General features: G+C 39.7%; 1 protein-coding gene across 1 annotated transcript in view; it reads left to right on the top strand.

The window, feature by feature from the left end:
• SERINC5 (serine incorporator 5) overlaps positions 1 to 13651 on the top strand; it is a 42788-nt gene that overhangs the window by 20163 nt on the left and 8974 nt on the right. Inside the window, 5 exon segments of the mRNA XM_053931794.1 lie at positions 5919 to 6097; positions 6395 to 6477; positions 9327 to 9420; positions 10984 to 11195; positions 11938 to 12033. Coding sequence (XP_053787769.1) covers positions 5919 to 6097; positions 6395 to 6477; positions 9327 to 9420; positions 10984 to 11195; positions 11938 to 12033 — 664 coding nt within the window.

Genomic DNA, 13651 nt, shown 5'->3' with positions numbered 1-13651 from the left:
GTCTCTGGTTGTTTAGCAACAGAATCAGCAAATTAGAAAATAACTCTTCAAGTGTTGCAATTTTAATTCTGCCTTCCTGTTGTGACAGACTACTGCAAAGCACAATGCAGCAGAGCCTCTACAAGGGGTTTTCTTCAGTGTGTGATTGTGTTCACATGGCCTCTAACCACAGCAAATACTGTTCATCTCTAATTGTCTTTTTAATTAGAGAGCTTCAGAAGCATAAAAGGAGCTGTGGCTGAAGCTAGATTTTAAAACTCAAGTTTCTTTCAGAGTCTTAATATAAGCTAAATGCTCACCAGCCTGCTTATGCTCACATACTGGTCCTGTTGTACCATATACTTGGCTTGGCTTCATAAGCCACCCAAGTGGCTCTCTCTCACCTACTACAAACTACAGTAATAAAGCTCTGCTTTTAACTAAAGGGAACAAGGACTGCATTGCTTAATTCTCAAAAATGAAGGTGCATCAAATGCGCCATTAGGCCTGCTTTGGGGGTTGTATATGTGCTTGTCCTGGAGGCTCAGAAGGCTTCCGTCAGTGAGCATCTTGTTTTGTGCTCCTCTCCTAAGAGAGTGAGGTTGCACAGTGAGGCCTCTCTCCTCACTGAACCAGTTGCTGAACAAGCTGATGTTCTGGTTACATTCTGCACTTGACTTTTGGTTGCCTATGAAACACTTCCTTCCAGGGCATCCCAGATGAAGAAGCTGGTGGCAGCACCCCCTTCCTGCAACACAGTTGAACCAGCGGGTTTATATCAGGCTAATTTGGGGGCTTCTATGCTCTGCTGCCTATGACCTTTCTTTCTTCCGATAGTACCTTTTTTGTATGCTCTATCCTAATTTTCTTTCATTTAATAGCACTTTGTATGAGTTATCCTAGTGCCACATTTTACCCCAGGCCACCAGAAGTTGATGACCACCCTGTAAGAGCAGCCGGTACAGACATGATTCTTGCATGTAAGCTGTGGCTTAAAAACTGTTCAACATGTGCGTGCTGAAATTGCTTGTCAGGAATTGCTTTGACTTACTAGATGCTTAGCTTGGCAATAAAGTGAATAACCCAAGGAACTTAAGTATGTGGGAGACAAATTACGTGCTCATATCCAAATTTCATAAAGTTCTTTTCCATCAGTAGTGTGGTTTTAATACAGCTTGTATCCCTAACAAAAAATACTCTTTATCCAACAGAGAAGTGATTCAAGAAGCCTTCAAAAACATGCTTTTCAGTATTGCCAAATTTCTTTCCCAGTTCATAGTCTTGAAAGCTCAGTGTGGGAAGAAATGGCACAAAGAGTAGCTGTTAGTTTGAAGTGGAAGGATAATCACTGTCTTAGTTTAGAGCATTTGATGTCTTTGAATGGGAAATGGACCATCTGAAAGTAGGCTTTCTTTATATGCTTTCTAATTTAATAATTATGTTCAGGGCTGTTAAACGTTCAAAGACCCCTGAAGCTAATTCAGCACAGTTTTAATAGAGTGCACCCTGAAAATACTTATTCAGACTAACCAGTCTCAGCTTCTCAGAGATGAGCTGTGTTTTGAAAGTGGTGTGCACTTACTGATTCCTTTGCTTTTGGCCAGGTCATGGAACACTCCCAGCTCCTGAAGCCAGACTGTAAGCAAATACTTTGCATGATATTTTTGGGACCTCACCCTCTTTTTTTTTGAGAGAGAAAACAGATATTGATTAATTTTAATCAGATTTTTTTTTAATTTTGTATTTAGGAAAAGAACATAAAATTTCACATTGTAGTGCAGTCCTTGTTAGAGCTGTAGTCTTGGCAAGGAACCATGTGTCTCCTTTACCAGTGTAGAATTCAAATACTCATGCTGATCTTACATGGAAGGAATCTCGTTTGTCAGTGAGAGGTGGTTTTTTTTTCTCATGGTTGTTTTGCTGTAAGTTCCCACGTCTACAGTAGTAGATCTCTGGGGAAAGAAGCAAGAGGCAGTGGAGGAACAGGTAAAAAGATGATGGTTATTTGCAGAATAATTTTGGATAGTAAAATGTAAAATGGATTTTGCAAGAGCAACATTGCATATCGAGGCAAAAGATTGGGTATTCCTCAATCAAGACATGTGAACCCGGTGACAGGGACAGAAATACAGAAAAGACCAATATGGATTTACACTCCATATTGTCCTTCTATACCTTGATCCATATATTATTTCTTTTTTCTTGTTATGCTGTTTTTTAAAAAAGCAGATACAACTTCACTCTCATGTGTTCTGTTGAAGCAAAAAATTGCATTTCAGAGGCTTTGAAAGGATAATTTAGAGAAGAAAAGGGAAAGAATTGTTTTGGTCTCTCAAAACAATGTTTAGGTTTTTTTAAGTTAAATTTTTAATGTTAAAGCCCTTTCAAAACTAGTGGTTTCAGTCTGAAAATATCCATTAGTAATTTAATATCCTACTTAATTAATGAAAAGAAAAATAAGAAAGATATTTTCAGGAAAATAAATACCAGTAAAACTCAGTTCAGTTGTGTAAAAGCATTTCAGTACAAGGTGGTTGCATGTTTTGGCAAAACATACTTTCAGGCTTATTTCCCCTTCTAGATTTATATATTGGCCCTTAGTTGCATTGTTACATGTTAAACCCCAAATATGCTACCAAAAGTAAGGATTCTGAGTGCAGATGCCCATTGCGTATTTCTGATAAAAATTTAGCCTTAGATTTGTGATGATGTGTTCTGGTCTGATTGTTTCTTGCTTTTTTATTTAATTTCTCAGTTGCCCAGGACAGATGATTTTACGTGTGGTTTTTTTGCCCTTGCTTTCCCACCTACATAGATTTTCATTCGTGCATCCTAAATGAAGTTTGCTTGCCATGTTCTCCCTCCTTGGATGAGGACATCCAGGTGAAGGCAGGGTCCTCCAGGGCTGTTTCTACACACTTCTTCCTTCCTGTTCCCCTCAGATGCGCTTTGCCATGCTCCTGTGCTCACACAGACAGATGTGTGGGTGCTGACAGACGCCACCCGGGGGTGGCCAGGCCCAAGTATTGGCTTCTTACACCAAGATGGTTCTGTGTACTTGCAGCCTGCACTGAGAGGAGAGCAAGTTCAGAACATCCTCTTTCTGTAGATGCTGCTCAAGTGTTGATCATCTCTGAGGGCTTCAGTGCGTGCTGGAAGATTGCCAGCTTTGCTGTGATAACATCATCGCTTTCACAGCAGCTGAGCATTTGTATTATTGGAGCGGATACTGAGTTTCTGCAACAGGAATGCTTTGTCCTCTGCTTGGAGGCCAAAGAATTTAGCTTCTACTGCTTTTAAAGGTAGAAAAGTAGCTATTTCACTGTATCTTGGCAAATAATGAATATGTGACTTAATGGCTATCGAAAATACCCAGCAAATGCTTAGCATGGCAAAGCTAAAGGTGGGCAGCCTTCTCAGCAGTTGAACATGTTTCAGAGATACAGACTGAAAAGAAACTTTTTTTTTTTTTTTTGTCTATCAGTGAAGTCACATAAGCCTTGGTAAATTGTTCCCAGCAGTAGACCATCCTTTCACAAAAACATGCCCTTTTTATTACACCAGTCCTATTGTCCCCAGGATTGTGTTTGTGTGTTGTATCTGTTAGGGTCTCCAAGAATTTGGTTTTATTCTTGTTTTGTTTATTCAGGACCATGGGTCTCCTAAAAGAGCATTCAGCCTCATGGGACTGTTTCTGTAGCCATCACTTTTTACTGCATAGTGTGGTGAATACTACATGGTGGGTAAACTCTTTGTTGCTTATTTAGGGCAAACTGAGCTATTGTTCTTGTGAATCCATCTATTTTCTCTCAGCCAGACCTGTAATGAAGTTAATACTTACAGAAGGAAAGAATGCATAGGTTCAAAAATCCCATCAAGATTTCTGTAGAAACCTATGCAATTAAAGAAGGTGCCTATTTATGGCTACCCAGAGATCTGTTTCTAATTAGCTAGTCAGTAATCAAGTTCTGTGATGTTTTTGTTTTGTTGTGTTTTATTCTGAAAGTCTTGTAAGTAAAGTGAACAGCTCTTGTGAAAATCTGTCTCCTTGGTGAGTACTATCATCTATGTCAAACAAATAAGTAATTTTCCCAGAAATATTTTAATATATTGTGCTGTTTTCTAAACTCTCCTGATTGATGGTTATTATAAGCAAAGAACAGGAAAGCATTAATTGATAGCCCAGTTGCTTTCCCTGGCATTGTTGTGGCCCCTTGGCTTGCCCTGGCATCACTGTAGCATTGATAGTTCTCATAATTATTCCAGTCAATCCATTTGCTCACTTTGAATGCTGGTGTGTTTGCCCAGTCTGACATTTCATTGCTTTCCAAGACCTGGGAAAAGTGTTGCTGATGCTCCAGACAATTTCTCAGGAGCTTTCCAAAACCTCTTGGATATAAGTTAGGCATAGCTACTTGTTTAATGTCCAGCTTCTTTACGCAGTGGCTACTAATCTCCGAGTTACTGCTGAAAGAGCAGCTCGGAGTGGCCCAACTTGAATCCATTCTTGTAACACCACACAGCTGTGCTTTTGGTGATGAAACAGCAGATGAAACAGCAGTTTTCATCTCCTTGGCTGGTTCTAGCCCACTGAAGATCAGCTCCAAATTGTAGTTAGGTTTGCTACCCTTAGCTCAGCCACTCAAGTGTTGTTGTGAGCTCCTCTTTTTGAGAAACTGCTAGCAGGGTTGTTGAGCACCTGACTGGTTTGGATTCCTGGAACATGGATTGAAGGTGCATACCCTGGTGAGAGAGGTAGGCTTTCAGAGCCTGGTGGCTGGAAGCTGGCAGTTTACTTCTTTATCACTTGTTTCCTGCATCTCAGAGGGCTTTCTATCCTGCTGGGAATGCTGCCTGATGGCTAGCACACAGATATTCTGTTCTATTCTGTCATTCTTTCTTTGTTGGCTTTCTGTACTAACCTGCTTGCTGAATAAAGGCCTTTCCTTTGCCATAGCTGTTGATTTGTACATGCTGTGTCCTGCTACACATTGGCTTCTCTATACTCCAGTCACCTGTACGGATAGCAGCAGTCAACTCCAGAGGGTTTAATAATGTTGTTCAACTGGTCTTACCAGCCTCAGCTGAAGGTTGTAAGCATAAGAGAGGCCCCTTTTTCTTTGAAATAGATAGTGGTTTTCTAATTAAATTCCTGTTTTTCTGTGCAGCTAAATGGTTCTCTGGCTGTGAGGAGCGTATGTCTACACAGAGGTGCCTCACAGCAGCAGGTCCTGGCCACACAGACCTGTTTTTTTGAGCACCCAGCATCATATTCATGTGGTGAAACTGAAGCCAGAATGTGCAGCTGTTTGTTTTCCCCTTTGCGGGGAAAAGCCTCAAAGGCAAATATTTAATGAATCAAGAGAGGCAGGAATATTCCATCTTTCTGTTGATTTAGAACAAAATCAGGTCAACTGGCACAACTCCCTTTCAGAAGCTGTGATGGAGAGGAGGGTGGTTGCTGCCCCTGTGACACTTGGGTGTGTTTCAGTCTGCATTTCCAGCCAGGGCAGCACAAGCCCCTGGTATGTCTCCATTAAGCTGAATTACTGAAGCGATCAGAGTCTTTTGCTGTACAGCGTGGGAAGAAGGGAGAAGGTCCCTAGGGTGAGGGAATAAGCAGTAATGGGCAGGAACGGCATGAACCAGGAGAGCTGAAGGAAAGTGGACTTGTACCCCAAAGGATCTGTAAATAGTTGAGTGAAGGCTCTGGAAGAGTTCAGGCCCTTATTGTTATATTCCCTAAACCCTGAAATCCAGGCTGAAGGGGTGTCAAAAGTGAAAGATATTAAATCAGTGAAAAGTTATTATTCACTGATAATATAAAGATATTAAATCAGTGAAGCCAGTGAAAAGTCAGTAGTACACACTCGTAGACATGCTTATGTGTGCTTTGTGTCCTTTCTAACAGTTTATATATAATGTGTTCTGCTTTTCAGATTCCCTTCTACAAGCAGATGTGCAAGGGTATTCAGGCAGGTGAGATGTGTGAGAAGTTGGTGGGATACTCTGCAGTGTACAAAGTCTGTTTTGGAATGGCCTGTTTCTTCTTTTTATTCTTCTTGTTCACCATCAAAATTAATAACAGCAAAAGTTGCCGAGCATACATTCATAATGGGTGAGTTTTTTGTTTGATTGCCTAATTTTAACATCTCTTTACAAATTTGTGCCATGAACTTTCTAATTGGGTGTAGTACTAGACAGAAAAAAACCCCAAAACTCAAAAAACTTCACTTTGTTCTTACTGTTAGAAATAATACGGTCAAGTGAAAACTAAGTAAAGTGGTAATCAGTTTAAAGGATGGTTTTGTTTCCTTGTTATGCTTTAAATAAAGATTTCTTGTGGTACTAAAGTTGAAAGTCTCTAATTCCTATTACAACCAGATGGTTTTTTTGGTTTTCTTCTCCCATACAGATTCTGGCTTATTAAACTTATAATTCTGGCAGCAATGTGCTCAGGAGCCTTCTTCATTCCTGATCAGGACACTTTTCTCAATGGTATGTCCTCTTGTTTTGTTATGCTGCTTCATTCTCTACTATCTTGTGACTGATTAGAAATCTGAGAGGTCTGGTCAATATGGATATTGCCTTGTTTCTTCAAGTAAAGCCTTTACAGGCCAGATGCAAAAACAGTGTTTGGGGGGAACACTGTGTGTGCAAATGACATGGTCTTCATGTGAATGTGCAGGGAACAGCATGCTTTTTTCTGACCAAGAGCAGGCCAAAGTGGTAGGTAATGATACCATTGCAGCAATTCTTCAAGAATTCTTGCCAATTCTTTAAGAAATACGGAACTATAATGGTGCAGAAGGAGTTGTCCACTCAAGAGCACAGAGCTGCATATTAGTTTGGCTTGTGCAGGTAGCTCTGGCATGGTGCAGCAGTCAGGCTGCACAGTGGAGAGGTGCCAGTGCTCCATGAGGCATAGTAACCTGCTGGGCACTGGTGTTTGCGGCCTGGAAACTTGCAGTGCCCCAAAACAATTTGGGATGATAATTTTCAGGCTGGGGGCATACATGCAGTAAAGTAAAATCAGAGTTCTTGGGCCCTGGTATGTGTGCTCTGCTGAGAATGCCATATTAGAAGCATTTCCAGTTTTGGAAGGAATGCTGGCACAGCACAGGCATGCTGGTGCTAGCCCAGTATTGAAGTGCCAGCTGGGAGGGAAGTTTATCACAGGAGTCTTGTGGGCTAGGAGCAAAAATCCTGGTGATACCAAGATGAGTTTGTTCTCTTACATTTGCAGTAAGTACATCTTATAGGTACTTGTAAGCCCTTAAGCTGTTGGGTCTGAACAGGTGATGGGGCATGGGATAGGATCAGTAAAGGAAAGGAGCAGCTGTGTATGCTGCCTGCTTCCACATGACTTGCTTGGTTACCTTGTTCTCAACACCCATCTGCTCTAGCCAGGATGTTTAAAAGGGCAGGAGGAAGGGGTAGCATGGGGAAGAGAATAGAGTGGACAGACGGAGTATGAGCACAGTAGTCTGGGAAATTAAAGTAAAAACCACTACAAGTAAACTACTGATAGGTATAATTCAACTTCGAAGCTTTTGCTATCTGTTTGTTTGGTCCTGGCTCAGTTTGAGGCCCTTTTCCATGTCCTCTCTGAAGTTGTGGGATGGCTGTATGTGTTTGTCCTTTGGACCCATTTTGTTTGGATTAGATGTAGCAGTACAATGCCTAGTGCTCGTGAGCAGTTGAGACTGCCTGTCATCTTTGTTCAGGAACTGATGTGTTTGCAGAAAAGGAGAAACATAAATTTTTTGTGCTGATTCTCAACATCAGTCTAATGTAGTCTGGAGATACAGCATAACAAACTTTCTTCCCCAAACTAGCTCAGGACTTTTCACTCCAAAGCTGTATTCTGCGACTCCTGCTAAACTGCCCCTGAATTTGAAATTTACAGATGGTTTGGGTATAGTATGTTTGTGGGGTGTTCTCCCCTCCTTTCAAGAAACTTACACTGTCTTTTGGTTGGTTGGTTTATTTTGGGTTTTTTTTTTTTAGAGGGAGGGGGTCATTCTTCCAACTGCTTTTTTTTTTCTTGAAAAATAAAATCTCTTGCCATGTTTCCCAAGTGGTTTGTTAATCATGGAGGCGGAAGATGATGTGCAAGCAGTAGGTTTCTGTGGGTTGTAATGTTAAATCCACACTGGCTATGCTGATCATACCCTGTGAATGATCCATAAACATCTGCAGTATACTGTGGCAGAGGGAGATCAGGAGAGTCTGTCTATTTAATTATTCACTCCATTGGTGGTCTGACCTTTCCTACTCTCCCATTCCCAAATACACATGTCACTTTGTACCCTGCCTATTTTTTATGTGCTTTTTTACAGAATAACTTCATCCATTTTTTTGTTTTGTATGTTTGAAGAAGTTTGTCAAGTGTATACAATATGTTTAGCAAACCAGGCAATGACATTTTTGCTTGCTTTTAAATAATGAGCTTATGATAGAGTAAGAAAAAAAACCCTACATCAACTGCTAATGGAAATGAACCCTGACTGTTCCATTCTTCCACTTAACTTATACAGGCTTTTTTTCAAAAAGAAAGCACAGTAGAAGGAGGATGTGGCTGAATTTTGCTGATGCACTTCCTTGGTCTTTTCTTCACTGAAATCAGTTGCACACCTGGAGTAATTTGTAGGCTGTATACTGCAGAGCAGCACAAGCTGTATATACAGCTAAAAATTAAAATAGGTATCTGTATTTCCTCAGACACTTCTGATGTTGCATGTAAGAAATCTGTTGTCCAAAATATCCAAGCAGCTACCCAAATGCAGTATATGTAGGTCAACAGTCAAGTACCCAAATAACCTGTCCTAAAACCAGTCAGTGAATACTAAGTGTTCCTTGGGAGTGGCTTGGAACAGCATTTGTGAATAGATAAACCCCACCTTTGTTTTTCTGTGGTACTGGAATCCGGAGGAGAAGAAACTGCCTGTTTTAGTAATGACGGGGTTCCAGTACCTTGCCATTTCAGGGTTTAGATTCCTGTGGAATGCCTTCACACCACCTCCTTTCTGCCTGTCACAAAGAAAGGTTTCAGTATTTTCTGTCTGAACATAGTAACTCATAGTCTCCACAAAAATTTTCTAGGTTAGGGAAACTGTAGCTGTCCTGACATGATTATTGAAAATGTAGCAGGTTGCAAGCTGAATTCATAAGGGAGCTAATTTTGAGTTAACTGAGCTGGCCTTTCATCTGAAATCTACCATCTCCTGCTACATTTGTGAGCTTGAGATATTCAACCACATTAACAGCTTCACTGCATAGACAATAAATCCATTTTATCTCAAGGGAAAGGCATTTGACCTATTTTCTGCCTCTCTGCCTTGCAGCCTGGCGCTATGTAGGAGCAACAGGAGGGTTCCTTTTCATTGCTATTCAGCTCATCTTGCTGGTTGAGTTCGCACACAAGTGGAATAAAAATTGGTATGTGTTGGGCAAGTAGTTATTTGCTTAAAATTCTGGTGGACTCCTGACCAATACTTTTCTTGTAACAAAGAATGTAGACATGTCTTGGATGTAATTTTTGAAAGAAGACACTTGAATCAGAGCTGTTCATATTTGCTTAATCTACTTTCTCCTTCCCCAACAGAAATGTTTCTCCATTGCTCACTTCTACTCTGCTATATATTCTTAACCTGAACTGCTTGGCTTCCATTAAGTAGTAGTGGATGCAAAAATTTCTTACTTTGAGTTATTATATATTTTATATGACAATTCATCTGCTAAGTAGAGTGGTGCAAGAGAATAAAACTGGATTTGCAAAATGTAATAGTGAAACTGTGTGCAGTGTTGTGAACTGATAAATCCTGCTTTTTCTATGTCAGCTTAATGCACATCAATTTTCTTTCTCAAATGAAGACTGCTAATTTGTGTTCAACTTCTTTCTTGTCATCTAAATATGCAAGATTACATTATCAACCTGGATATATAATATTTGGGCACTGACTTCATTTTTGGTTCAAGTACCTCTTCTATTACTGTCCTAGCCCTTCACGTCTCTTCAAATTAAGATGTTTAAGTTTTCCTCCCACATGTATTCTTCTGCCTCCACTTCCACCCTTTCTGTCTCACATTTCCTCCTCTACAAACTCTTGCAACTCTTTCTTGTTCTAATTAAAATACCTGTTAAGAAAGAGTTTTAGCTTTGTTAAATTCCTGTTTCAGGGAGGAAGAGGTGAGAACTCCTTATACCACAGATATTTTCAGTGCTAATTACTGTGGCTGGTTTTTTGTGGATGAAAGACTTCCACCACCACCATTTATCTTTAGCTCTCTTTACATTAAATATTCTTTTAAAATAAGTCCTGTTTCTACAAAACCACAGGAAAAAAAAACCCACTGAAAAAACTTTCCATGTACAAAACAGCCCATTCTTTCAAAACAACTGTTTTAGTTCCTCCTTTTAAACCCTGGTGGGCTTTGCAAGAGATGTTCGGAAGGTGAAGAAAGGAAAACAAGATGGGCCACTCTTTATCTGAGGGAGACTGGTGGTTAGACTCAAATGGAGAGGAGGCTTTTTGAGTGAAAGAGTAGTAAAACTTTCAAGATAGTACAAGGAGCAGAAGAGAGGCCATGCCATGAGCAGTAAAGCCTCTGGTTTCTTTGGGTGGAGAGCACCAATCACTAGCCCAGCATGGGGTACTTGGAGTTGTCTGGGGTACTTGGAGTTGCCTGAAGTATTGAGCTGAGATATGCTGATGGGCTGTTCCCAGAGATCTCCTGGGAGTTCTAGGAGTCTGCACTGGGCTATAATTACAGAAGGTGCTGATTGTGATAGTATAGAAGAAGTTCTGATGCTAAGGAATGTTTCCTTCTGTTTCATGGGGAGGAACCTTGCAAGAGTCTGTGCTGATGTAGTGATGCACACATGCTTCGGGAAAGTAAACACTGTCTTTTGTGTTTGAGGATGTGAGCTCTTCAGCTGTTAGAATTTTATGTTCTCAGCAAGAGAAGACAAAGATAAGATACTTGTCTCTCCCTCCCCAGGACTGCAGGTGCAAACCACAAGCAGGTGTGGAATGGTCTGCTTGCCTTGGTCACTCTCATCCTGTACTCCATTGCTGTAGCAGCTCTGGTCCTCATGGCTCTTTTCTACACACGCCCAGAGGGCTGCATGTACAACAAAATCCTGATCGGAGTGAACGGTGGCCTGTGCCTCTTTGTGTCCCTGGTGGCCATATCGCCCTGTGTCCAGAACCGTGAGTCCACTAACCTGTTCCCCTCCTGGATTTTTGGTGCTGCCACAGTTGTGTGCCTGGAGGCATAAGCCATGTCTGGGCAGAAAATCTAATGATAGTTCAGAGTTGGTGCTGCTTTTGACTCTGTATCTATATTGTGAAGTGCTGTCGCTCATTGTCAGCTTGACTGCTGAAACTGCAAGAATGTGAGACATTCTGGGTGTGCCATCAAGTACATAGTGTAGAGAACACCCACCTACTGATGCCTGGCACTGTGTTGTGAAATTTACCGAAGTCAGAGTGGTAGCTCTCAAGCTCGCTACTGTTTTACCATTTACTTTTGACTTCTTAGGATATATCATTTGGGCTGGGTGGAGTTGCTGCAGTATCTTATACTTTGTGTGCTATTAGTATCTTGCATACATTGGGCCTGAAAATAGTAGAGTGACTCCAACAGAGATTTTACAGGCAAATAAAACATTGTGGCAGCTTTTGAAAAGCAGCTGTGTTTGGCAAAAGCACGGAGGTGATTATTTACTTACATGAGAATCACTAATGCTTTCTTAAAACACAGAACTAAAGGATAGACATTTTTCTCTTTATTGGACAGTGGAACTATATCTAAACTGCCTCAAACACTTACTAACTGCCTTAAGTGAAAAAAAAAAAAAGATAGATGCACTGTTCTTTAAAGGATATAAATTTCTTTTTCAGTTTGCTAACATGCCTATAAAAATAACTAATTTTCCTCATTCTTGCAAAGGCCAGCCCCATTCTGGCTTGCTGCAGTCAGGAGTCATCAGCTGCTATGTCATGTACCTCACTTTCTCAGCACTATCCAGCAAACCACCAGAAACTAGTAAGTTATCTAATGCTTTATGTAAATGCTTTTAAACGTGTTGTGTATTAAAAGCAAGAATTTAGCAAACATGGATTAAAAGACTCAGGGATACAGAAGTGTTGGGTTTGGTCTTTGTGAAAAACTTGTGTTTAAAATTTTAGAAGTTTAATAGTAATGAAAATAGTAATAAAAATTAGGATAACAAGAGACAATAAAAAGCAAACAATTACGGACGTCTGGGTGCCTTGCACTCTGCCACAAAGCACACCTTGCTAACAAAGGATTACCCCTTAAAAGCAATAGCGTGTTGCATATTCATATATCTCATACATGATTCAAACATTCCTTTTCAAACCAAGGTGTTTCTGCTTAATTTTAGCTTTCTCCCTCATCTTGTAAATCAATTTTCTTGGCTACTCAAAGATTTGAGTGTTCCTGATAAGGAGGCAATAATTCTTCTCTTGGAATGTTGGCATCTTGTTGCTGTTACCTCTATCCAAAGAAGATAATGCAAGTAATTTCTTGATTATCTTTTCTATTTCTTGCAGTAGTTACAAAAAGCATCTTACATCACATAGTTTCTGTTTTAATATTATGCTTTAGCCTAAAAACTATGTGAAAAACGCCAATCACTTGGTTTTTAAAATTTTTAAAGTTTAATAATAATAAAATGGTTATAAAAATAGTAATACAATTAGAGTAATAAAAATTTAGAGTTAGGACAATTACAAGACAATAAAAAGCAAAGAATTACGGACGTCCGGATGCTCTCGGGCACTTAAGCCACAAGCATGCCTTGTGAACAAAGGAATAACCTTAAAAGCAACAGCCTGTTGCATATACAAAACACTTCATGATTATGCATATATTTTATTTAAAACAAGAAATTCATCTGGTACTTGTCAAAAAGTTTCTGTTAATCCCCAGGCACCTTCGAGTCTAAGTCAGGCTTGAAGAAGTTCATTTCTATTGATAAGGAAAGCTGTAAATTCCTCTCCTCTGGAAAATTTAGTAATTGTTATCTTTGTGCGAAGAATTCCTTGATTATCTCATCTCTTTCTTGAGCTAGTTAAAAAGTATCTTACATAGTATAGTTTCTCTTTTAACATTGTGTTATAACCTAAAAATACATTCAACACACTACTTGAGAGAATTAATATAGCATAACTTTCCAACATTACACATATAATATTCATTGTAACATTTGCGAAAAGCCAATCATAAAATATGCATTTTTCACAAACTATATTTACCACACTACTCAAAAAAAGATGAATACAGCACTACTTAAAAGAGATTTATACAGCACTTTCCAACATAGCACATGTGAAAAACACGTCACTTGTTTTAAAATTTTAAAAGTTTAATAGTAATAAAATAGTTATAACAATAGTAATAAAAATTAGAGCAATAAGAATTTGGACAATCAAGAGTTAGGACAATAAAGGACAATAAAAAGCAAAGAATTACGGATGCCCAGATGCTCTTGGGAACTAAGCCACAAAAGCATACCTCACTAACAAATGGTTAAGCCTTAAAAGCAATAGTCTGTTGCATATTCATATATCTCATACACGATGGAAACATTCTTTTCAAACAAAGGATGTCCTCACCTTAATTTCTGCCCACCCCACAC

This window comes from Vidua chalybeata, chromosome Z, assembly GCF_026979565.1.
Source record: "Vidua chalybeata isolate OUT-0048 chromosome Z, bVidCha1 merged haplotype, whole genome shotgun sequence".
NCBI classification, from domain to species: domain Eukaryota; kingdom Metazoa; phylum Chordata; class Aves; order Passeriformes; family Viduidae; genus Vidua; species Vidua chalybeata.
Note: the sequence above shows the minus strand (reverse complement) of the source record. Positions and strands in the feature narration are given on the sequence as shown.